Genomic DNA, 24,760 nt, shown 5'->3' on the forward strand with positions numbered 1-24,760 from the left:
AAACTGAAAATATGCTCTAATGCCCTGACTGTTGCAGTACAGTAAGGCCAGGCAAGTCCTTTAGATTTAATAGTAGGGTAGGGGAAAAAAAATACAATCTGCGGATCACTCACATAAATGCCGCCACTTCCCTTTGAAGTGTATTTTTCAGCTTAATGTACAGAGGGAGCAGGAATGTGCTTCCGTGTCATTAGACTACCAGGCTGGAGGAGCACCTCTTGGGGCTGTCACAGCTCGCAGCGTGGAGTTCTGAACACGTGGGAGACATGGCCCAGCGGCACAGTGCTTTGTTTATGCAATTGCTTTTCTCCGTCCAACAAGGTCAGGGATGTTTCTTCTGTGGGGTCTGTAAAAGTCTGCACTTGATTTGTGAAAAAATCATATTTTGGTTTTCTTTTTAAGATAAATTATTTTTCTTGCTGTCAGCACATGAACTCTGCTATTGAATGATTCGGCCTGAATGCACTCCCATCGACAGTTAACAAGATGAAGAATATTTTTTTCAGATGTGCTAACAGCACTAATCAGCACTCCCAGTAAAATTACACCCTATGTGGAAGAACGTTTGTGTGGGGGTCTGTAAGTGCTCTTCCGGTGCTGGTAATTTTGTGTCTGATCCAGAGAGAGGGTTCCCTTTCACAGATGCACTTCGCCTAAAATAATCTGGTCAGAGAGTGCAGATTCAAATCTCCCAGAGCAAAAAGTAATGGCAGCCTTTTAGATTGTGAAAATGTAAATCAGCAGAGGTACAGTACAGCATGTATGTACTAAATCTGACCCCATCTGTCACTCTTCTAGTTTCTGAAGTTAATTTGAATCTGTTCAACATCTCGGACTCCTCCTGTTGGTACGCTTTCTTCTCTTCGTTTCACTGTTAGTACTGTTGATAAATAGTTCTTGTCTTGACAGGGCATTTAATATAGGAAACCATCCATCTGTGCCCTTCCTAATGGCAAATTCAATTCCATCCTTTTCTTAAGGGTAAAAGCATAAATGATAAATGTGCCCAAGCATAAGGTAGGCGCTGCTAGTGTAATGCTGCTGTTCATCCTCGAGGGGCCTCCCAGGGGTATCCAGCAGGCTGATTCTTCTGGCTGGGATGGGGGCATAACTAAAAATTAAATATTTACTAATGTCATTAGCCTGTCGGCTTCCCCTCCTGAAGACTGAACTATTCCTGCCAGAGCCTGAAAACCAGCGGTGTCAGGACTGGCACTTTTAAGTATCTAGCCTGTTGTTGATGGGGGGTGAGTTGCTTAAGCCTTTTGAGCCTCCTTCAGAGCTTGCTGTGATGTCTGCTTTGCAAATCTCTGACACCTGCTCCTTGATCAGCCCCAAGGCTCGAGTGATTTTCTTTTTTTTTTTCCCCAGAAAGGCTCCCCACACGCTTCTGAGCCCTTCACAGCACTAATCGTGCCCTTTGTTGGCATGGCAGCATCGTTTTTCTCGGCTGGACGCAGGGGGTTGGCACGGTCCGTGGGGCCCCAGGGTGCTGGTAGAGGTGCTGTGGCTGTGCCTGCGAGGCGGCAACACGCAGGAGGGATTGGCAGTGATGAGGTGTGTGTCAGCAGAGGTACCTCGTGCTACACTCGGGCCGGTGTTGCCTAAACTGCCGGCCTGCCTCCCCCGCTGCAGCAGCGTGCGGCTGTCCCTGCAGCCCCTGCGCTCGGCTCTGTCAAAGAGCAGCAGGACGCAACGGGAGCAGAGCTTCAGCGCAGGCTGCGTGGGGCTGGGGCCTGTGACCATGCAGTCGCTGTTGCAGGACTTTCGTTTCAGGAAAGCTCTGCTTTCTTTGCTGACTGGGGAGGAGCATCTGGGGCTCAGTAGCCTGGGCACCGCAAACTGCACCGCTGGCATTAGGGGTGCTCACCTCAGAGGAAGACGCGCTCTCTTCCTCCCTGACAAGAGGCACCCAAATCTACTGCGCCTTCTCCTGTGCTAGGTAAAGCCTCTGTGAACTCCCAGCAGTGGAGTTGCTGAGTCAGGATCAGCCTTCCTGCCAGAGACGTGCACAGTCATCCTGTGTCGCTCCCTGCTCCTGCTCTCGGTGCTCCCCAAGGGACAGGACAGCCTGCTCCGCGTCTCACCAGCTCTGCCGGCGCTCACGCTGTGTGGTGCACCCACAGCTCGCTGCTGCTGCTGCTGCTGCTGCTGCTGCTGCAGTGCTGTGCAGAACCGCTGGCAAGGCTTGCGCTTGGGAAAGCATTCCTCATCCGTGTGAGCGCTGCTGGTGCAGTGAGGCCGAAGGCAGGTGGGACTTGGGGACCTGTCAGACAGCCTCAGCAGCAGAGCCTTGTGCTAAAGCATCGGACCTCCCTGCTGAACTCAGGTTCAGGCTAGAGAGAGGGTCATGAGAGTCCTGTCTACCCTACCTAACCTTGGGCACTCTGGGACAGACCGTGTCCCCGTTCATTGTCCTCACACTCTGCCTCAGGTCTGTACAAATGTTGGAAACAGCTGAACTGAGAACTGATGAGGATATGAAAAATGTGGTGGAAGTAACTTGGATGCTAAACAAGTTCTCAGTAAGTGAGCACTACCCTGGGATGGCAAAAATGCTTTTTTAATTCTAGGTGGAGTACAAGATGTTGTCTTTCTTGTGTGCATGTCTCTGCCTGAGTGTCCCCTTTCACAGCTTGGGGGAGGCAGATGAGAATAGCAAGATGGTCCCTGTCCAAAGACATGTAATTTTGCCTGTGAAATCATTATGAAATGTGGAATGAGGTAAAACCAACATCATCATCATCATCACCAATGGGCATTTTTGTTGTGAATTTGTCACTATAGATGTTGCTAGCTGTGAACACCTAGCACACAGGTATTGCTGAGCAGGGTGCCAACTGCAGACTGAAAAAGCTTTGGGAAAATTGTCCTAGGTTTAGTTTTGGCTGTGCAAAGGCTCACCAGTGCGAGCCCCTGGATGAGCCTGGCAGCAGCAGACACATCCTGAACAGCAGCAGTCCCGTGGAGGTCCACTGCACTCCCCTGGCCCCGCGGGTATACATCTGCCACCTTGGCCAGCCAGCTGGAGCACGGCAGTGGCGACAGCCTAGAGCTGTTGGGCCAGGCACAGTGATGCCAGGGAGGAGATGAAGGGTCAGTGCCCAACAAAAAACCCAGAGGCATGAGCCGTAGCAGTGCATCAGGCTGCATCCTCCAGCCTTCCCCTCTGACAGCGCAGGGCAGCTGGGGAGCAGCACGCAGCCTGGGACAAAAGGACACATTTTTCACCGGAGACCGATTGCAGCCCAGAGACCAAAATACCATTTTATTCTCACTATTTCCACACACTGGAGGCTGTGCCTGGCCTGTGTCAAAGCACTGCGGTCGCACTGGGCGGATCCCCCCCTTCCCTTCTGGCTGAGCCTGGAGGCCCTACCAAGGCACATCCCAGGCCAGGAAGCTGTCCCCAGCCCGGGGAGCCTCAGAGACTCACTTCCCATTCTGCAGGATGTTAAAAGCAAGAGGACTCATGGACGAGAAAAGCCTGAGCTGTTAGATTGTTATGCTTCGCCTTTCAAGCCAAGGGTGTCCCAATTTGCCAAGAAATGCGTGGGCTCTGCTAAGCCCCTGTGACTGGGCAAGGGACCGTGCTGCCTGGGTTAGTACCATGCACAGGGTGGTCAGAGCCCACAGGAATCAACAGGAGCCTTTCTGTTCAGGCCAGTGGGCTCAGAACCAGACTTCTGTAACCACCCCCTCTGCCCTCACCTCCTACCTAAGACCTTAAATTTCCCTTTTCTCTTTGCAAGCAGTCTTGGATCACAGCGTCTGCCTGCCTCCAGCCCCGTGCATGTCCCTTGCATACAGCAGCAGTGAAGGAGCTGGGGACAAGGCGTTTCCACACCATATCCAGCCAGGTGGGCTTTCTTGAGCCATTCACAAAGACACAGAACTTAATAAGCTGCTTAAGTCTAGCACAAGCTTAACTCCAAGGAGCCCCTAATTGCACCGTCTTTTTCCTGGAGGAGCAATGCTGCTCTGCGTCTCTCCAGCTTGAGCAGGAGGTGCTTGCCTGCTTCCCACCAACTCACTCGTGCTCGAAGAACTCATGGCAAGCAGCGGTGACCATCGCAATGAAGGCTACAAACTCCTGGAAGTCGCACTCTGCATCCCCATCACTGTCCAGTGCCTCCATGACTTTATCCACAGTCTCCTGGTCTTTGATCTCCTGAAGGGATAGAAACAGGCAGCCAAAGCTGGGGAGGGTCAGAGTGAGGCCCAGACGGTAACATGTCCCCGCTTCTCGGGTGCTCTCATGGCTGCATCTCTATTCAGACAGAGCTCGTGGCTGTTTCCCATCTGTGTTGGGTCACCGCCCTGCGCCTGCAGCAGCAGCACAGGATCAGCCCTCCTGAACCAGGAGTTGCAGCCACAGGTGTGCCACTCGGAAGGGACATCTTGAGCACCTTGGGGCAGGGCTGTACCCCCCTTCCCAGGAAAGGATATTTCCCTAATATCCAACCTGAACCCCAGCCCCCAGTGCAGGCTGTTGCACTTGTCCTGCCACCTGCAGCTCCTGCAGAGCTGGAGCAGAGCGTTTAACACACTATTGTGTGAGTAAACCCCTTCCCCTGTGCTTGCTTCCCATGGGAGATGGAGTTAGTGGAGCCTGGCAGCAATTTGACGTGGCTCCCTGAGCCCAGCCAGGGGGGGCTGTGCAGGGGGCAATACTTACGCCAAGGAAATGGGTCAACTCGTTGTTAATTAGCTCCCTCAGTTCTGATTTCTTCAGCTTGTGCTTGTCTCCCTCCTTCCCTGAGTACTGGTGGAAGGCATCAATGATGGCGATCATGGCCTTCTCCAGCTCAGACATGGTCACAGTGTGGCCCTGGGGTCAGAAGGAGCGGCGGGTTCATTAGCCTGGGCAAGCTCCAGCGATGCCTTTTGCTTTGCAAGCACAGCCACCCCAGGGCTCCCCCCCCCCACATCAGCAATGCCAAACCCCACATTCAAAACATGCTGCTGAAATGCACCACTAGCAGCTCTCGCTTCAGGGAGGAAGATCCTGCAAGACCTTGGCTCTACCTCCAGGAGCTCTCGAGGAGAGGAGAGCCACAGTGCAAGGAATGCCCAGTACAGGGCTGGCGCATGTTGGGAGCTGACACATCCCCTGGGACTGATGTGAGTTTGGCACCTTAGGTGTCTGTGTGGTAAAAGCGTAGGAGAGAAAACAAGGAGAGGCTGCAAAGCCCTGATGGCTTCCAGCAAGGTGCTCCTGTGTTTTCCATATATGCAGACCTGGCTAGCAGGTAACGTGTTGAAACTTCGCCTCTTCTTTGGCTCCCGCTGCTTAACCCATTGCTTTGTTCTCCTTGTGTGGGAGAGGGGTGGGCAGGGGTTTCATTTTTGCACATGGAGCTCCAGAAAAGGTTTTGCTGTCCCCTCTGTCACAGGCAGTCTCGCCTCTGCTCTTCTTGCCTGCAGGCCTGTCTCCAGCTGAGCATTCAGGGGAACCCGGGCAGGAACCAGTTTTCATGAGTGCCAGTGAGATAAAATAAGCACATCTCTAACCTCCCTCCTCCCGCGCTTGGTCTGGAGACCCTCTTGGGAATGTTAATAATTGGGATTGCAGCATTTCCTGCAGATTTCACAAACAGACAAACCAAAGAGACTAATCGAAAAGAGAGAGATGTGAAACCACCTTCCAAAAAGCTGTTGAATGCAATGAAGCCGGGGGGGGGAGGGGGGGGAAAAAAAAAAAAAAAAAAAAAAAGCCTTATAGTCTGGCACTCGGTTAATTCATACTCTGTGTATAAATGTCTCCTGCCCTGCAGTCTGGCTCCTGTTTCACCCCTATAAGGCCTGATGCTGAAGGCACCGAATCCCATCCCATGGCCCGATTCTCAAGCCGATGCCCTCCCCCAGGCAGCAGTCGGTGTCCAAACCGCAGGACTCTTCCCGATTAGGTAGGAAATATTCCTGAAGCACTTCATGCATGCCTCCTAACAGCCCTTCGCGTGCCCGTGCCCTGCCCGGGACATCTGCTGAGCAGCCTTTCAGCTCCCCGCCGGCCTCTGCCGCAGCGGCAGAAGCTCAGAGCTGCGATCGTGCCCCCTGTGCCAAAGCCCCCCAAGCAGCCGAGCGCCTGCCCCGGCATCCCCCCCGGCCCCTCTCACCTCCCTGCTGGCAGCGGGGCTGTGGCACAGCGATGCAAGGCGGCCGGCCACCCCAGAGACTCGCTGGCTTCTTATGGCCAGGGGCGGAGGGGTCCCGGGCCCTGCCGCAGTGCCCGCAGCGCCAATGGCAGCCGGAGGCGGGGGCGGCCGGAGCCGGGCGCTGGGCCCGCACTGCGCAGCCATGCACACAGGGATGCATTGACTCGCTGCCAGCCCACGGCCACGTGCGTGGGAGCCGTTATGGAGAAAGCTGCTGTTGTGAGAAAAAAACAAAAAAAAAAAAAAAAAAACCCAAACCAAAAAAAAAAAAAACTGGGCAGTCAGCAGGAGAGCCGGCCTGGCGGCATCGCTTGTGCTGCTGCTCTTCTACACGGTAAAGGCAATGAACTGTGAGCCAGGGCTGGACCGGGGGCCCCAACACCTGCCCCGAGGCACCCCGCAGCCGTGGCAAGGCATGTGGGAATGATGGAGCCCCCCCCGCCCCCGTGGGCCCTGTCCCAGGGCTGTAGCACCCTCTGGGCAGAGGTTTTTCTGTGCGTGTGACAGGGACGTCCATCGCAGCAGCCGGTACCTGTGGCCTCCTGACCCTTCGCTGTGCACCTCTTGAGACAGGTCTGGCTGCACCTTCTCTGCCACCTCATCAATCTGGGGGGACAGTGGGACCCTTTGTGGGGGAGCTGCGGTTATATTGGGCTGCAAGTGGTTGAGGGATAGAGCTGGCAGCAGCAGCAGCTCCTCCCTGATGCTTACCAGGGAAACAGTGCTAGGTTCTGGGGCATGCCTTGCTGTACCCCCATAAAAAGCCACATCAAGTGGCTGTGGGTTATAAAGGTGCTGTCACAAGGCTGTCACTCAGCCAGTAAGTGCCACACCACCCCGCTGTCCCGGGCGGTGGTGGGAACCTGCAGGTACCCGCGGCGCCCGTGTCACCGCCGCGCGGGGGGCGTCGCTCAGGAGTCCCCCGCCAGCCGCCACGGGCGCTCAGCGCACTCTTAGTGAAACCAAAGAGCCGCCGGCTTCCCTTTCCCCCGGAGACCCCCTTGCAGGCTGGCGCGCAGACCCGGCGGGGGTGATGCTGGGGGGGGGGGGGGGCGGCAGGCAGCCCGGCAGGGAGGGGGGGATCTGGAGGGGAGCGGGAGACGGGCAGCATCTGTCGCCCAGACTGCTCTTGGTGGCAAAGTACAAGTGGGTGGTTGATAAATACATAGAACATGCTGAAGAAAGCAGTTTTTCACCGTGTTTCACTGCGTAGCCACACTGTTTCCCAAGGGATGAGCCAAAGTTGAAACTCTCTGCTATTGCTGATGCAGCGTGTTTCCATTTACACCTTTTTTGTGTCAGCACAGGATCAATAATTGCTTTATGTCTCAGGCTTTTGTTGAATTTCAGACTCAGTGTGACTCAGAACAGGCCACCACTGTTACCAAGAAGACAAGTTAGCTATACCCATAATGGAGAGCCCAGAGGTATCATTTTATTACCACAGTCAGCTCCTGTGGAGAAATGTGAGGGGTGTAAGAGCTTTATATGTATGCCTGTGGGGTATGATGGTCTGGACCTCTTCAAAAATGCCCCTCAGGAGAGGCGAGACTGGGTTGCTGGGCAGACACAGACCGTGGCAGTCCCTGTGTTCCCCAAAGCTACCACGGGCGCTATCACTGAGACACCACCTACCATGTTACTTAACAGCTTCTCACATACCGGTGTGACAGGAGCCTGTCCGCATTGATCATGTCCTCACATCAGCTCTTGAAGGCTTTTGTAATGGCTTCAAACACTGGTTGGGGGGGGGGGAGGAAATAGTTTCCTCCAAGTTAAGCTTGAGTATATCGACTCTAAATATAGACCTGACCACTGAAATTCTCGCATTTTTGGCATCGCAAACTGTAGCAGTTACCTGTGCTCTCATTGGACTGGCAGGGATAGGAGGTACGCTTTAGGCAGTGGTGTTTCTAGCGTGGAGATAGTTTGTCAACAATCCTGCAATATTCGATTTTTTCCAAGGATATTTGTATTCACTTAAGAGCTGGCTATAAATGGGGCGCTCTGTCAGCAGGAGGGAAACAGTATTTTTCAGCATCGATAGCAATTTGGTCTGGTAGATCTCTTAGCTCAGTCATTAGCAAAGAAATGCATCAAAGCACACCATTTCTAGTCAGAGACAAGGTCCTAGCTCAGCCTCATTAAACGATTTTCTGATGTCATTCTTGAAAGTGACCTTTCCTTAGAACAGAAAAATTAGCATTTGGCAGATCAAAACCTGAACAGTCTTGAAATTCTCTTTCCTGCTAATTGGTACTGTCCATTTCATCCCAAATCATTCAGACTTCTGTATTTTACAGGTAATGATCTGGAATGATCTGCTGATAGGGCGGGAAGAAGCAGCATGATCAGGTGTGAACACCAGAAACATTGGCCTTTTCCTGCCTCTGCTAATGAGCGGTTCCAGGCAACTTCCCTGATCCTTGTCTGGGCTCATAGCTTAGCAAACACTGCTCTCCTGGCCTGGGTCGTCCCTGAGGTCTGGGCATGGGTGTGGGGCTGAGAGCTGGCTGTGCTTTTAGTGCTGCCCAAAGAGCTCCTTCCATTATTTTAAAATTCATGGTCCTGATCTTTGAACAGAAGAGTGTAACCTCAGGGCTCCTTTCCTCAGGGTCATCGCTTCCTCGCCAGAGCTTTGAGCCGATATGTTTAAAGAAACAGAGGGTTTTACAGAGCCCAAGGCTGAGCAAAACACTTCAGCCCTATGCCTGTCTCCCTCTCCCCAGTAAAACACAATGTGGGCTCTTCATAGCAGGCTCTGGGAGAAAAGCCAGTGTATTTCTTTGTCTCTCTGGTGTGTGTGGCACCAGGCTCTGCCAGACCACAAGACAAAGGCTGGTGGTCATTGAACTGGGAGAAAAAAGCAATGAAAGCAGAGGAATTTGGGTGGGAGGGGGAAGAAGCTGCTTCTGCCTCCGCAGGGCTGCGCTCGCAGTCCCAGCACACAGAGCATGTTGCAGGGAGCAGGTTGCCCAGCTCTGTGCCACAGTCACTGTGTCCGTTTCTGAACCCACAAAAAGAGCAGCCAGAGATGAACTAGGGTCCTCATGGGAAGCCTCGAATGATGCCTAGAAGCAGAAACACCAGGACACATCTGGGAACCGGGCTGGTGCTTGTTGAAGGTGTTGGTGGGAAATGCTGGGCCGGATTTAGTGCCCTGCCCATGGGTCCAGGGGGCCCGAGGGGCTGTGTCTGCCGCAGGAGGGACCCGCTGGGCCCTGCACTGTCTCTGCCAGCCCTGTGCAAATGTTGCCTCTGCCTCTGCCTGAGGATGAGGAGAGGCCGGGCAGGCTTCAGGAGATGAGCAGTGGGTCTTTTTTGCCCCCACAGAACAGACTTGCAAGGTTAAGATGGTGCCTCCCTCTTGGGAACCACAGGCAAAGGTAGCTTTACATCCACCTTCATCCCATAAATCCTGGGCTCAGGGCTCTGGCTAACTGCCATTTCCCCCAGTCCCTTTTTTCCCTCACTGTTCTCCCAGCACAACCATGCACTGGCATTGCAGAGGAGCAGCTCTGAGCCTTGCTACTGGCCCACTAGATGCTGTCATCTTGGCAGTTTTTGTGACCCCTTAAGAAAACACCAAATAGCGCTGCTGCCACTGCAACAAATTCTCTGGAGCTGAAAATACTGGGATGCTCTTACCTTGTCTGAAACATGGCCTTGAGCTTAGGTCAGTTCCGGGCTGAATTCAGCTGAGACAACAAGAGGCTACTTTTAAGTTCATTACAAAGATACATGAATATGTTCTCCACCAAACCTGCGTCCAGAGAAGGCATTACAGCATCGATCTGGAGTGTCTCTGGGCCCTGGTACAGACAGCAGCCCCAGCAGTGGGCTTGCTGGTAGAACGGGGGGCTGAAGGCTCACACCTTTTTCTGCATGGAGCCAAATTATCTTAACAGGGACAGAGGAAACCATGGGGGTTTTTTTAGATGCTTCTAAATGTTTCGGCTTAAAATATTTCTGCTGAAACAGTGACCATTTCAGGTCTATCTTCTCTCAAAGCAAAGGTGGCCATATTTAGACCGTGCTTTGTAAAACCCCTTTGATCAGATCCCTTTTAATACAAGCTAGATGATATCCCATGGCTTTAAAGTACCTTTGCAATTTTTACACTAGCGGCACAACAAACAGCAGTTGGCAGTTAAGACCTTGTGAACTAAGTCTTCTGTACTGGACTGCAGTAAAAAGGGGGGAAGTTGTGGTGTTTGCTTTTATGAGCTGATGGTACCCCTTTCTCAGGGGAACATTTTTCAGCTTCTAATGTCTCTGGCAAGCAGTGTGCCCACAAACAACAAGAACAGCATGTTACCCTGTCAACTGTGGTCTAAACCTCAGACATATGAAAATAAGTCTAAAAGTAATGCCCAGGTAACAGGAGTTTGGCATTTATTAAAAGTTTTGTAACTAAAATGGAATTTCTAAGGCAGGCAGGTTCTATAGAGACAGAAAAATAAAATCAAGTGGTTCATCTTCCATCACTGCCTTTAGGTAAATATTACTATAATTTATCTGAAGATTTTAGTATCTGCAAAAAATTGGTGATACTTACATGAAGCTCATCTCAGGCAGATTTTTTATGACAAATTTTTCTTCTAAACCCAAAAATAAACAGCAGGCCATTAAGCCCCAAATACAACACTCCTATCGGTGAACTTCGAGTTCCCTTTATCCATTTAAACTGTGCAAGAGAAGTAACACAGCTCTCTCTAGTGAGGACCAGCGGTATGAGGCACAAGTCAAAGATGTTATCCTCATGCCATGACACCCCCCTGGAGGACTCCAGCACTGTTAGTTGTTCAGACAAAATTCTGCTGTTACTAAGCACAGCCAGGGCTGAACCTGTGTTGGACCTAAGCGTAGTTTATAAAGCAAATACCAAATTAATTCTATAATTCCCAAATAAAATTACTATATCCTCTCCAGATAATTGCTGAACATGAGTGAAGAGCTATTTCCTAGCGGAGGAGCGTTTTAAATTCAACTTGTCGTGTGTGAATACAATAAATATTAATTCACAGACATGTTTCTGTCCTTGAGTGCTGATGGGTGCCGCATTTGGGAGTAGCTCTTTTATCTTTGCACCTCCCTTGCTCCCTGAGGCCCCCGGGGACTGCTGTGCCAGGCTGTGCACAGATACGGAGGTGGTCCCTGCCTCCAAGGCCTTGGAGTTAAGGTTGAATTTTATTTGCAGCCATGAATTTGGGTTTTTCTACCTGAACTTTCCACTGGCTTAGCTTGATCTGGTGTTGCCCCTGCAGTAGGAAGGAAGCCAGGTCGCTCTGAAAGGCAGCAGGAATAAATTTTATCATCACATTTTAAGCAAGTACGCGTTGAATTCTCACCCAGTCCTTCCACCCTCCCAACACAGGATAGCAGCAAGTGAAGCATCTCCGGCTCACCTGCGTCCTTCCCAGAGCAGGTTTTGTAGTGCGTGCAACAGAAACAGTACATTTCACTGGAGGGACACAGATGGTAAAAAAATGGTGTCTGCAGGAGGAACGGAAGGGGGAATTCATCCGTGCTGAGGATGTGCACTTTAAGTCCCCACAGCTCTGGGATGTGGCTGCAGGGCCCCAGCCTGTGTTGGAAGGGTTTGCCAGCCAGGTACGTTTCTGTCCCACAAAATCCCCTTTGCAGCCCAGCTCCGGCCTGCCTCCTGCAAAGCAGTCCCCGACGTCCTTGGGCTGCATGCTCCTGCCAACAATACAACCCCAGGTGTCTGCCAGTCCCTGAGGGGCTCTCTGGCCCCTCATGTGCCTCCCCAGACTCCTGTTGGGTTTCTCCAGCTCACAGCAAGGTGCTAGCCCCTTTCCCAACCACCCGTGTGCCTGATGGAGTTCGTACCTCCATTCAGGGAGCCCTTTTGAGTCAAGGGGTTTGGAAGGGCTAAAACCCACTTGCTCACTGGCCCGGGAAGGGAGCGTTGCCAAACACAGGGCAGCACTGGCGGTGTTAGCAGAGATGGGAGCACGTCACTGGGACAGGACAGCACAGGAGGAGTTCTGCCACCTCCTCATGGACCGCTGTCCCATGGCAGCACCTGAGGGAGGGTGACAACCCCCACGCCTGACACTGCACCCATGCTGGAGGCACCAAGGCAGGGTTCACAGTGGGGACGCCTGACTCGCCCCATCACCAGATACCAGAGGTGAAACAACCACCAGTCCTCACCCCAACTCTGATGGTGTTTTTACAAGGGATGGCAAACCCTTGGGCCTGTGACGGGATGTGCCACACGTCTGCGCTCCTGTAGCTCCACGGTTATACCACCTGTAAAGCATAACAAAATGCTTTATGGGTGTCACCCTACCCGCCGCGCCCCTCCTCGCCCGGGCAGGGCCCCGGTATTTAGCGGGTGCCTGCCACCCCAGGAGAGCTGTGCTGAGGACGGCCGGCGGTGCTTTCAGAGGGTGCTGCCAGCATCGCCTCTGCTGGGAGCTCTTCTGCAGGTTCGGTGAGCGAAAGCAGCTCCCTGAGGCAGCAGTGCCTGGCGGGGCACAGGGCAGGGCAGTGGGAACAGGGGCACCCGTGGGGCAGGGCGCAGCGTCCCCATGGCTGGCGCTGCACCGAGACATGGTGTCCCCAGCCCCCCATGGCCCGTGGCCCGTGGGGGCGTGGGCTGAGCCCCCAGGCCTGGCTGGAGTTGGTTTATTGTTTCCGTTAACAATGGAAACCACACACCCGGGCTTTTGGGGGTGCACAGGGGTGGGAAGAGTGGCTTTTGGGGTCAGCACTGTCACCCAAAGGTATGGGGCTGCTGTTGGGGTCTGGAGGGGGATGGCACTCCTGGGGAAGCGAGCGCAGTCTCTGCGCCCCGGGGCAGACATGTGGGACAGAGGAGCCATGTCTCGGCTGCTGGCAGGGTGATGACATCCCCGTGGGAGTGGGTGCTGCAAGGAGGGGGACGTGCACGGGGATGGACGCCGTGTCGCGTCTCCACGGAGCCAGGAGCAGCACCACCACCACGGCACGCCCCGGGGCCGGGCACCGGAGCTGGTTGTGCAGCTGGGTCCGCTGGACGATGCCCGCGGAACCATGCCCACGGCCACCCGCGTGAAGGCGGGTCCTCGGGTGGAACCGCCACCGCCGGTTCCGTGGAACGCCGTCAGCAGCCGCCCCGTCGGGAGTGCCGCCATCTTCATCCAACACCCGCTTGTCCGGCACCACCAGATCCCCCCCTCCCTGCCGGGCTGCCCGCCGGGCCCCCCCCCAGCATCACCCCCGCCGGGTCTGCGCGCCAGCCTGCAAGGGGGTCTCCGGGGGAAAGGGAAGCCGGCGGCTCTTTGGTTTCACTAAGAGTGCGCTGAGCGCCCGTGGCGGCTGGCGGGGGACTCCTGAGCGACGCCCCCCGCCAGCCGCCTGCAGGTTCCCACCACCGCCCCGCGCGAGTGGGTGTTGCGGCAGCACCACCCCCCCCCCCCCCCCCCGCCGCCATGTCGGGAGGGCGCTGCCCGCCCCGGCGGGGCGGGGGGCGGGGCTGCTGGCCCGGCGCTGCGGCCCCATTGGCTGCTTCCCGTGAGGCGATGTCGCCCCAGGGCGGTGCGGGCCCGGCCCCGGCGGAGATGGCGGTGGACGGCGGGTGGGTGCCGGCGCGGCGCGGCGCGGCGCGGAGCGGGGGGGTGGCCGCGGTTAACGGTGCCCGTCGGTAACGGTGCCCGTCTCCGGCAGGGCGGTGCGGCGGCGCGGCGGTCCGCGGCGCTCGGCGGCGGCCACGGCGCTGCCCGAGTGGCGGCTGCGCTGCGAGGGCGGGCGGCAGCGCTGGCGCTACCTGGGCGACGATGGCGACGGCGGCGGCGAGGCGGGCGGCGACCGGGGGGCGCAGACGGCGCTGGAGGAGCACAGCCTCGGCCTGGACACGGTACGGGGCCGGGGGCGGGGGGGTGGGCCGGGGCCGAGGGGCACCCCTGGGCTGAGGCGCTGTCTCCCCGCAGGGCAGGACGCTGCGGCCCTTGCCGGCGGCCGGCACGGCCCGGGAGGCTGCCCGCAACGGCATGCGGTTCTACGCCGCCCTGCAAGCCGAGGATGGGCACTGGGCGGGCGACTACGGCGGCCCCCTCTTCCTCCTGCCAGGTGGGCTTCGCGGGGCGCCGTCCCCGGGGGGGGGTGTGTGTGTGAAAACATCGCGTTTTGGCTTCGGGTAAGAGCCAACCTGTCTCGTCTTCCAGGTCTCCTCATCACCTGCCACACTGCCAAGATCCAACTGCCAGAGGGGTTCCGGAAAGAGATGGTGCGTTACCTGCGTTCTGTGCAGCTCCCGGATGGAGGCTGGGGCTTGTGAGTAGCAGAGAGGCACCTTTTATTGATGGCATCTCGAAGGTTCAGCACTTGGAGCCGCTGTCAAATCTGCCCAGGCTTGGGGAGTGGGACTCAGCACCTGTGGGTGGTCGGGCTTGCTTGTGTAGCATTCCAGCTACACCTTTTGTCACAGAGATGGCTGGAGCACCAAGTCTGGCCGCATCTCCTCTGTGCCACTATACCCCAGAGCATCCTGTGTGACAGGGTAGTGCAGAGCAGTGTTTCTCCCAGGGTCAGCTGGGTCAGCCCTGACATCCCACTTCACCCCGACAAAGACAGCCCTGGGCAGCGGGCTGTTGTTCTCGCTCGTGCTAACAGCTGGCTCACGGCTACGCTGTCTCTGTGTATGCGTGTGACAGGCATGTGGAAGACAAATCGACGGTGTTTGGCACAGCACTCAACTACATAGCCTTGAGGATCCTGGGGCTTGGACCAGACGACCCTGACATTGTGCGGGCCCGCGTCAACCTGCACAGCAAAGGTCAGCTTTGTCGTGCCCAGCACAGCAGCCACGGGGCTACTATGCTAGTGAGAGAGGTCTGGCCAGACCTGGGGACTGTGTGGAACTCGGGGGGCTGCCAGGTAGTAGAGGAACTGTTCCTCTTGCTTGTCTGTGATGGCACCTGCATTTTCAGTTAATGATGGGAAAGTGTGTTACGTTTTTGTATGATTGCCTGCTCGCCCTATTTCGGGACGTGTGTCCCAGCCTGAGTGGCATGCTCCCAAACATGGGGAGAAGTGGACCCTGCAGTGGGGAAGGAAGCAAGTAGCTGGTGTGTTTGTGTTAACCCTGAAAGCCGATATTCCTCTCTGCAGGAGGTGCTGTGGGAATCCCTTCCTGGGGGAAGTTTTGGCTAGCTGTCTTGAACGTTTACAGCTGGGAGGGAATGAACACCCTTCTCCCAGAGATGTGGTATGTGCTGCCCTCAACGTGGAGGTAGGGGGTGTTGTCTGTCCTGCCACCAGCCTCGACCCAGAGCTGTCCCAGGCACTGGTGTTTGCTGAGATAACACCTGGAACTGGGGATGCTCAGGCTGCTTGTCAGCTGGGAGACCAGCAGAGCAAGGCCAGCCCGTGGGTGGATAGCACTGAACATTGTGCCGAAGGGAGATGCCAGAGCTCAGCCCTGTTAGCTTTACCCGAGGGGTCCCTGGCACATCTGTGTGCTCCCTGCTTGCCACCAGTATCTTCTAGTTTTGTGGCCAGCCAGAACTGGGCCCTGGCAGGACAGGACAGCCACATGTAAGACTGGCAGCACTAACTCTCACTCGCACCCTTTCTGATTACTCAGAGGGCCACTGGGGGAAATTAGGGGCTGCACAGTACCAAGGGTTGCTGGTGCTTTGTCATCAAATGCACTTAACCATCAGTCTGGGCCTCTGCCTTCAAATTCAGGTGGGGAAGAGAGGGGCCCCTGAACTGACTTCTCCCCTCCCTCCTCTCTGAGCTTGGCATCCTCCCTGTCCTGTGTGATCTGGGCCAGGAGCAGTGCCTGCTGGCCCTGGTAGGGAGGGAGCAGCCTTGTGGAGGATCTGAACAGGGCAAGGCTGTGTAGATGTTCCCTTTTCTCTTGCAGCTGTACCAGCAGCAGCAGGCCTGGTACAGGGGGTAGGGCAAGGCACGCTCTGCTCCAGGCATCCATATGTCAGCACATTGTCTCTCCGTGCTGCCCTTGGCCCTCCTTGTTCCGCACAGTAGCACGTTCTTTGTTGCAAACAGGCTGCTTCCTACGTGGTTCCCAGCCCACCCATCCCGGCTCTGGTGTCACTGCCGCCAGGTTTATCTCCCCATGAGCTACTGTTACGCCAGGCGTCTGTCAGCAGAAGAGGATGAGCTCATACGGAGCTTGCGGCAGGTAAGGAGCTGACCCTGGTGGGGCTCCCCAACAAGGGTGCCTGGCTCCCTGACCACCTGCTGTGCCAGCCTTGTCCTTGTGGGCCAGCCTCTGGCTCACGAGGTGGCAGCTCCCATACTGGCACAGTCTCTCTGGCCAGGCAGTGCGGCCAACCTCCAGCAGTAAGCTGCCTCTGAGTGCTTGCTCCCGGCTTGCCAGGCTGATGCCCTTTGTTGTCTTGTGCCAGGAGCTCTACGTGCAAGACTACACCAGCATAGACTGGCCAGCCCAGAGGAACAATGTGGCTGCCTGTGATGTGTACACCCCGCACAGCTGGCTTCTGGGGGTTGCCTATGGTGAGTGCGGTGTCTGTTGGGGCAGGAGGGCCCTTGCCACCTGAGCCGGTGGTGGCGGAACTGAAGCTGCCTTGTACCATGGGGGCTCTTTAGAGTCTTCTGCTATGCCTTGGAGCTGGGATGGAGACATGGATTATGCGATCCTTGGGCTTTTCCCTCCCTGAGGTCCTGGGGCCACTCTGGGGCAAAGCAGTTGCCATGCTTTCTTCGACTGGTCAACACGTGAGCAGTGGTGCAGCCTGCCACAGCAAGTGAATCTGGCTGCATGCGGTGGGTTTTTCACTGCATGTCCCTTTCTTCTCTTGTAGCCATCATGAATGTGTACGAAGCCCACCACAGCACGCAGCTGCGGCAGCGAGCCATCACAGAGCTGTATGACCACATCAAAGCTGATGACAGATTCACCAAGTGCATCAGCATTGGGCCGGTAGGATGCTTGCTGTCAGTCCTTTAAAAATCTTACCCTTTGCTCCTTAGGGACTAGCTTGTGGCCCTCCAGCCCTTTGCGATTGTGGTGTGTAACCATGATACCAGATCTTGCTCAAGAGCTTAATGCTAACTAACTCAGAGCTATGCTGAGAGATGCCACGGAGGGAGCTCTCAGGATCAAGCCTGGGACCACCTCTAGCTGGCTTTGTGCTGGGTGGGAGGGTTTCTCCTGAACTAGAAGAAGCTGTATTCGGAGCAGTGACAGTGCTGCTTTGGGCAGATTTCCAAGACGATCAATATGCTGGTTCGCTGGTTCGTGGATGGGAAGAACTCCCCAGCTTTTCAGGAGCATGTTTCCAGGATCCCCGACTATCTCTGGTAAGGGCTGAGCGTGGCTCACCTGGCACAGTGTAGGGCTCTGATCTCTGTGGAGTGAGGTCCTGACACTCTTGCTGTGCTTGTGCTGCAGCACTGTGCTCTCTCCTCCCACAGGCTGGGCCTCGACGGCATGAAGATGCAGGTGAAGTGCTCTAGGAGTGCAGCTGTGACTGAGCGGGACCCTGACGTGCTGGGGCAGCCCGTGGAATAATGGGATAGTTTGTTCACCCTGGGCTTGACCTCCTGGCATCTCGCCTTTTGTGCCTGGTGACCTTGTCTGTCTCACTGCCACTTCCCCTGGCCATGCCAGGAGTGAGTAGTGCCTGTCCTGCTAGTTTGCCTCTGTGGCTGTGAGCTAAGGGGGCAGCTCTAGGCCTCCATCCCCTTCATCCCCGTGTGTCCTGGGAGAAGGAAAGGAGAAAGACAGGCCCCTGAGACTGAACGTGGGCTGAGCTGTGCTTCTCTCATAACCATTGTGACCCTCTGCTCCTTATCACTAGCCACCTCGCTTGTCTTGGCTGTGCACAGAGCAGCCTGAAGCAGCTGTCTCATTTCCCATTCCCTTGCTGTCCCTGAGCTGCTGTCCCCTGTATGCTAGTACGTCAGCCATGATGCTGGGTGATACAAAACTGAGAAGCAGGGAGGGCGGGAGCTAGTGGGGGTAACGCAGGTGGGACAGGCTGTTCCCAGAGCTGGGTCAGGCTGCTGCCGGCACCTGCCCCTCACTGTCTACTTTCTCTCTTCCAGGGCACAAATGGATCGCAGCTCTGGGACACTGCCTTTGCCATCCAAGCCTTCTTGGAGGTAATGCACTGCTCAGTACGACGTGCTGCACTGGGAAAATGCTTCTCTCCTGGCGTGTCCCTGAATACCAGCAGCTACTACTGTGCATCCCCTCAGAGCTCTGCTGTGCCGGTTCTGGCATTGCGTCCTATGGCTGAGCCAGGCAAGCACACACCTTAGAGCCCACCTCAGCCATGGTAGGCAGGGTGCCCAGCACAGCTGGTACAGCACATTTTTGCCAGCTGCTTTTGAAGCAGGAGGCTACAGTGCCGGCTGAATGGGTCAGGTTAGACTTCCCAGTTGCTGCAGTGTTGTGATAAAACCCTGGCCCTTCCTCCTTGCTCTTCTAGGCCCCAGAGCATTGCTCTTTGGCAGGGACTGTGTGCAGGTCTCCTGCTTTCCCGGGCTGGGGCAGAGACAGCTACGGTGGGCATGCTTTTTGGAGGGTGGTGTGATTTCCCTGGTAAGACCCTAACCTGGTCATGTAAATACCTCTCAGTGATACCAGTAACAGTTGTTGGTTCAGTTCTTAATAGAGGTTTGTAATGGAAACAGTAAACCAAATACGAATGCAAACCTGCAGAAAGGGCTATATGAAGAGCCAGGCATTAATGGCACCTAGATCAGCAGGCCAGCAAGGCCCAGCACATCCTTTTCTTCTTAAGGGGCACATTTAGTGGCCACAACTCCTCGCTGACTGCTAACTGTGTACCTCTGTATCTAGGCAGAAGCCCAGAAGATGCCTGAATTCACATCCTGCCTCCAAAATGCCCATGAGTTCCTCCGGTTCACCCAGGTGAGTAGAGTCAGTTGGTGGTGTCTCTCACACGCTGGCTGTGCAGACTTGGCTGCTTCTCAGAGCCCTGTTGGATGCATTTCTTGCCTTCTGAAGAGTTCTTCCTAAGGGCTGGGCTAGCAAAGTCCTAGGGACAGCCTCCTGTTTTCTGCTCACTGTTGCTGGGAGCCATGTTTCCAGTTTGGAGAGGACCTTGGCCAGGCCCAGGGATATTTGGGTCGTCTGCTTGGGCTAAGAGAGGCTGGAAAACTGAGATCTTGGGCTTCTTTGCCCTTCGTCCTATCTGGTGCCCACACGTTTAAGGCACCCTTCTGGGAAACCCAGGCTCCTTGGCTAGTGACTGCGTGAGCTCAGCCTCTGCTGACCAGGCCAATGGCTCAAGGTCGGGATCACCTTCACGAACAGGTTGGTGCAGATGCAGTCATAGATCTTGCTCATGGCACCGCCAGTGAGAGTATTGAAAGCAGATGGCTCCCTGTCAGGAAAGCACCCAAAAAGGGGACTTGACCAGCACTTGCTAAAACCAGGCCAAAATGTGATTTCTCTTCAGCGCTTCCTGTTCCAGAGCTGACCTCTTTCCCTGTCTGCCTCCCTCAGTAGAAGCCAGGTGGTACCCAGTCCCACGCAGTTCTGCATCTGTGACGATTTCAGCCCATGGTCCTGCAGCCAGGCACCTTCAGCCTGCCTTCACTTGTTTCTTGTCTTCTGCAGATCCAAGAGAACCCACCCAACTACCAGAAGTATTATCGCCATATGAACAAGGTATGATGGCCGGAACTGGTCTCTGAAGGATGCATGAATGGGGCTGGGATTTAGTCAGAGGGGATGGTAATGGGAGGCAGCACCTCCTCCCTTACAAGAACAGAACAGGTCAGGGGAAGTTGCTGAGCCCTCCTGACCCCCTTTCCAGGGTGGCTTCCCCTTCAGCACCCGAGACTGTGGCTGGATCGTGGCAGACTGCACAGCAGAGGGGCTGAAGTCAGTTATGCTGCTGCAGGAGAAGTGCCCCTTCCTAGCCAGTCTTGTTCCCACTGAGCGCCTCTTCGATGCTGTGAATGTGGTAAGTGCTGCAAAAATTAGGGCCAAGGGAAATGTGGGCAGATAAACCAAGCTAAAATAAGAGAAGTCAAGGCCTGGTGAATTGTTAGAGCTGGTGTTACTAAACTAGTATAAGGCCTGTGGCCTGGCATGGCAACATCATAGTTACTGTGATGGGGAGCTACATATGTGACATAATGTGATGGTCTGGATTGGGCCTGCCTCTCAGTGTGGCTTGGGACCTGGGTTGTCTACCAACCCCATGGACTTGTGGGTCTGACTTTGTCCTCACACCTGGCTTGGGGCCAGACTAGGGTGGTGCTGCCTGTGAGCCAGTCCCAGCCCCTCTCTGCTTGTCTGGGCAGTTGCTGAGCATGAGGAACTCTGATGGAGGCTTTGCCACGTATGAAACCAAGCGAGGAGGCTACTTACTGGAGCTGCTGAACCCCTCAGAGGTGTTTGGTAAGGGGAGCTGTGTGGGGCTGGTCATCCTGTCTGCTGTGAGGGAACACGGTGGACTGGCCTCACCGTGCCCAGTGGGTGCCCGGCTTTGCCCCGGGTCCCTCTGTGGGATGTGTGCTCTGGGTCCAAGGGAGAGGTTGGCAGCGTGTGGCTCAGAGGGTTCCCGGTGGAGGGTGACATTGATAACCTTCACCTGCTGGCAGGTGACATCATGATCGACTACACCTACGTGGAGTGCACGTCGGCTGTCATGCAGGCACTGAGACATTTCCACAACAAGTTCCCTGAGCACAGAGCCCCAGAGATCAGGTGAGCCACTGAGATGAGAGTCAGGTAGGGGCTAAAAAAAACAACCTGCAATGTCCTGTGCTTCCTGCCACGGCCTCTGTTGGCACAGCCCCTGCTGAGCCTTGTCAGGGGTCTTGCCTGGACGTCTACATTGTCATGGAATAGCCCCTGCAGTGGTCCTTGGAGTGTGCACAGCTGGGATGCTGGCAACATCTTCAAACCAGAGCCCTCTGCAAGAGACTGGGGCCCAGCCTCTCTCAAGGAGCAGGCACATAGGCTGTTTGGGATCAGGCTGGGGGAAACTGGTGGAGGTCTGCCTGCCTCTTGATGTAGCAGTTGCCTTGATCTTGCAGCCAGTTGTAGGCTGGGTCCTCTGTTTGCCTGCTGGCATGAGGCAGAAAAGAACCCAACTGGTGCATGATTTGACTGAGATCCTGAATGACATGGGTGCCTGTCCACATGCTCTTGCTTCTCGAGCCCTATAATAACGGGACCCATCGAAGCTTCAGAGGGACTGATGGATGCCCCTGATGAAGCAGCCACTGAGTTTGAGCTGCTTCTGAAGCGGGTATCTTTTTTCTGACCAGGGAGACTCTGCAGAAGGGCCTGGACTTCTGTCGCAAGCAGCAGCGAGCTGATGGGTCATGGGAAGGGTAAGCTGTGCTCCCGCTGCCGAGTTTTCCCTTGGCTGCCCCGGTGTGAGAGGGACCATGATGGCAAACATTCCTGGCTGGCAGGATCTGTGGGAAGGGCAAGGCTGATCCTCTAGCTCCTGTGCTTTGCTGCCCCTTCCTCTCCTTCCAGCCCAGGCTGAGCAGGCACCTTGTGCAGTGCACAAGACCTGGACAACCCTTGGGGCTAGGGTGGCTCCAGCTCCTCTGGTCCCAGAGTGTCTGCTAACACCACGGTGAGCTGGGAGCAGGTGCTGGTGGGACTGGGCATGGCTGCACCACAGGGGAAGGCAGGCTGCAGCTCTAGACCTAGCTCTGCTCCTGCTGTGAACACAGCCGTGTCGTGGCCTGCCTCGACCTTGGGCCTTGCACCCCTGACAGTATCGCTCTCCCCTTCCTCATAGGAGCTGGGGGGTTTGTTTCACCTACGGCACCTGGTTTGGCCTGGAGGCGTTCGCCAGTATGCAGCACACCTACCGCGACGGGTGAGAGGGGGCTGTCTGGTTCCCTTGCCCCTACCTACCTCTTGGGCCGGGGCAAGACTCCATGGTGGGGCTGAGCGGATGCCCTGGCTGCACATGGGCTCTCCTGCCCTGGGTGCTGCTCCTCCCAAATCCTGTGCCTGACCTGGGCACTCGCTGTCTGTGCCTTGAGCTCTTGGGGCAGCCCTGGCTGTGGGCAGGCCAGAGCGCAGCTCCTGTTTGCATCTAGGAAACGTGAGTGTGCCAGTGCTCCCTTTCCCTGGCCCTGTCTGATTCTCTGCCCCACCCTTGCAGGGCTGCATGCCGAGAGGTGGCCCAGGCCTGCCAGTTCCTCCTCTCCAAGCAAATGCCAGATGGTGGTTGGGGAGAGAACTTCGAGTCGTGTGAGCAGCGCACGTATGTGCAGAGTGACGTGTCGCAGATCCACAACACGTGTTGGGCCCTGCTGGGGCTCATGGCTGTCAGGTAGGCACAGCCCTCGCCTCTGCAGACACCACCTGGCCCCGAGTGCTCTGTGAGATGGGAAATGCAGGCTGGGTTGTGTGGCAGGACTGGCAGGGGCCCTGGGCCTGGCTGGTGGGGGCCATGAACCCAACCACGTTTGCTTGTGACCTCGCTGGTCACAAGCCTCCTGCAAGGGGGCCTGCTCAGCACTCCCCAGGCCAGCAAGGCTCATAGCAATGGTCAGGGGGGAGCCAGTGCAAAGCAAAGGTCTGGATCACCACTGCAGGCCTCCAGCCTGGGAAAATGTTGCTGTATTCATAACATCTGATGCCAGAGGGTTGTGAGGCGCCTTCCCAAAGCACTCAGCATGCCTGGGACAAGCTTGAGGCAGCCCAGAGGTGGTTGAGTTGCCAAAGTGCAATGGATGGGGGTTTGCAAACAATTTAGATAAGAGAGCTCACATCTCCCTTGTGCTTTGCAGGTACCCTGACATTGATGTGCTGGAAAGGGGCATCAAAGTATTGATTGATAAGCAGCTGCCCAACGGGGACTGGCCTCAGGTACATCTTTCCTCTGGTCTTTTCAAGGGGTTCCCTGGTGTTGCAGATGTCCTGGCCTTTGTGAAGCCACTGCAACGGTGTGCTTTCCCTTACCTGGAAGTGAAGCCACGTGTGGCTTTTGGTGGGGGGCTTCAGGACTTGAGGAAGGCAGTGGGCTCAGCACCACATCCTGGACACCCCTGTCACCCATACCGTCTTGCTCTCTGTCTCTCTCTCTCAGGAGAATATTGCTGGGGTATTCAACAAGTCGTGTGCCATCAGTTACACTGCGTACCGCAATGTCTTCCCCATCTGGACGTTGGGGCGTTTCTGCCGGCTGCACCCCAACAGCCCTCTGGCTGGGCAACTGCAATCTGGATCCTCGGCTGGGGCAGGGAAGATCGTGCAAGAGGCCTTGTCTGCCTGAGCCTGGGCCATTTCAGGTGCCATGGCCTCTGACTTGTCCTAGATACTGGCTGCTGCCTGGGGCCACAGGGGTGTTTCCTGCATAGGATATCTCAGTGCTGATCTTAACACATTGACTGCTGCCTCTGCCAGGGAGGACTGCTGCTGTGGTGCTGCAGAGTCTCTGCTTTCTGTTGAACCTCTTCTAAAAATCCACTTTTAAAGGTTTTTTCCAGGTATATCCTCCCTCATGGGATAGGGAGTGAAGTGCCTTTTCAGACCAGTTTGATCTGAGAAGAGAAAGCTGCCAAGCCATGTTGTGTTACACATCTAGACAGACTTTCTCATCCTGGATAGAACAAGGCTGCCTTTATCTTCCCCTCGTGCTGTCCCGGTTGGCTGTCTGTAGCAAGAGTGTGGGATTTGGGGCCTCCCCTGTACCCAGCATCATGATGGGATGCATTGCACAATGCCTGATGAGCTGGCATCTGTGCAGTGGGTGCCAGCAACTGCCTTTGAAGTGCTCTCTGCTCTGGAGCCTGTTGCTGGGAGGGGAAGGGCACCTGTCCTACCCCCAGACAGGTGGGAAAGAGGAGTGCTTCACTCACTTTTCTTACTGGTCTGTCCCCCAGCTGGTGGCACCTGCCTTCCCAGACCCTCACAGGTGAAGTCACCAGCATCATTCCCACTTGGAAAAAGGGGAAACTGAAGCAGAAAGCATGGAGGTTGTGAGCATCAGGGCTGAGCCTGGGTCCCTGGGCTCCAGCCTTCCCCCAGCACAGCAGGTGCCTCTATTCAGGCTGTGGTGCTGTTAGGCACTCACATTTCGTTGTCAGAATTGAAAGTCGCGTTGACTGACAGGTTAATAAATTGCTAATGTTGCTAATGGTGTTGCAAGTGGAACTTACAGCTGTGTGCTGGTCTCCTTATGGTCTGCCCCAGTGTGTGTCCCACGTGGAGGGGAGCTTGCACAGCAGCATCCTGTTCCTGGTGATATGGGCACCATCTCCACCAACAAGCCAGCCATGCTTGGAGCCTGTGCCTACTTTGCCCTCGGAAGGAACTGACTGAAGGGCAGTGGTCGCTCCCCTCCACCTGCTCCTTACACTCCTGTGCATAAGCCTGGTGTGTAGTTGGCTGCTCTCTCCTGGACCCGTTGCCCACCAGGAGCCTCAATCCATTTTTGCAAAGCCGCTCTCCAGCTGGCTGGCTAGCCAGCTGCCTGGGATTATTCCATCCTAGGGGCAAAATATTCTATTTGCCTGGGTCTAAGTTCATAGAAGAACCATAGACCTTTCTGTTCAACCTATTTCTTCAGCCTCAGAGAAGTGGCTCCACTCCGAACCATGTCCTCTGCCTGCCCAAACTGGTAAGGTCTGCAGTTGTTAGCTAG

At 55.6% G+C, this 24,760-nt stretch overlaps 2 protein-coding genes across 3 annotated transcripts; one reads left to right on the forward strand and one right to left on the reverse strand.

Annotated features, from left to right (window-relative positions):
• Window positions 1-3,241: 3,241 nt before the first annotated feature.
• S100B (S100 calcium binding protein B) lies at window positions 3,242-6,272 on the reverse strand. Of its 2 annotated transcripts, XM_033006324.2 has the most exons (4): window positions 6,120-6,217; window positions 5,242-5,439; window positions 4,679-4,831; window positions 3,242-4,171 (listed from the first exon to the last, which is right to left on the reverse strand). In XM_033006324.2, exons 3-4 carry the CDS (start codon window positions 4,814-4,816, stop codon window positions 4,031-4,033), a joined length of 279 nt encoding a protein of 92 aa, XP_032862215.1. In that variant the 5' UTR covers window positions 4,817-4,831; window positions 5,242-5,439; window positions 6,120-6,217; the 3' UTR covers window positions 3,242-4,030. The 2 variants fall into 2 exon arrangements, with proteins under 2 accessions (XP_032862215.1, XP_032862214.1); XM_033006323.2 differs by lacking the exon at window positions 5,242-5,439 and having other exon boundaries at window positions 6,120-6,272.
• Window positions 6,273-13,843: 7,571 nt separating this feature from the next.
• LSS (lanosterol synthase) lies at window positions 13,844-24,253 on the forward strand. The gene is made up of 21 exons (XM_033006322.2): window positions 13,844-14,025; window positions 14,099-14,237; window positions 14,333-14,441; window positions 14,822-14,943; window positions 15,279-15,375; window positions 16,182-16,317; window positions 16,544-16,652; window positions 16,961-17,079; window positions 17,362-17,459; window positions 17,574-17,601; window positions 18,207-18,263; window positions 18,967-19,038; window positions 19,750-19,800; window positions 19,949-20,098; window positions 20,442-20,538; window positions 20,742-20,847; window positions 21,414-21,479; window positions 21,902-21,982; window positions 22,274-22,444; window positions 22,905-22,983; window positions 23,204-24,253. Exons 2-21 carry the CDS (start codon window positions 14,159-14,161, stop codon window positions 23,387-23,389), a joined length of 2,013 nt encoding a protein of 670 aa, XP_032862213.2. The 5' UTR covers window positions 13,844-14,025; window positions 14,099-14,158; the 3' UTR covers window positions 23,390-24,253.
• The last annotated feature ends 507 nt before the right edge of the window (window positions 24,254-24,760 follow it).

Source organism: Tyto alba, unplaced genomic scaffold (assembly GCF_018691265.1).
Source record: "Tyto alba isolate M040663 unplaced genomic scaffold, T.alba_DEE_v4.0 Super-Scaffold_7, whole genome shotgun sequence".
In the NCBI taxonomy this organism is placed as follows: Eukaryota; Metazoa; Chordata; class Aves; order Strigiformes; family Tytonidae; genus Tyto; species Tyto alba.

Bases quoted from the DNA above. Each gene is read 5' to 3' on its own strand.
- S100B (XM_033006323.2), bottom strand. From the start codon at position 4,816: ATGTCTGAGCTGGAGAAGGCCATGATCGCCATCATTGATGCCTTCCAC. The intron at 4,172-4,678 runs GTAAGTATTGCC...CTATCCCTTCAG, and splicing joins AGTTGACCCATTTCCTTGGC to GAGATCAAAGACCAGGAGAC.
- LSS (XM_033006322.2), top strand. From the start codon at position 14,159: ATGCGGTTCTACGCCGCCCTGCAAGCCGAGGATGGGCACTGGGCGGGC. The intron at 16,653-16,960 runs GTGAGTGCGGTG...CTTCTCTTGTAG, and splicing joins GCTTCTGGGGGTTGCCTATG to CCATCATGAATGTGTACGAA. The intron at 20,099-20,441 runs GTAAGTGCTGCA...TTGTCTGGGCAG, and splicing joins TCTTCGATGCTGTGAATGTG to TTGCTGAGCATGAGGAACTC.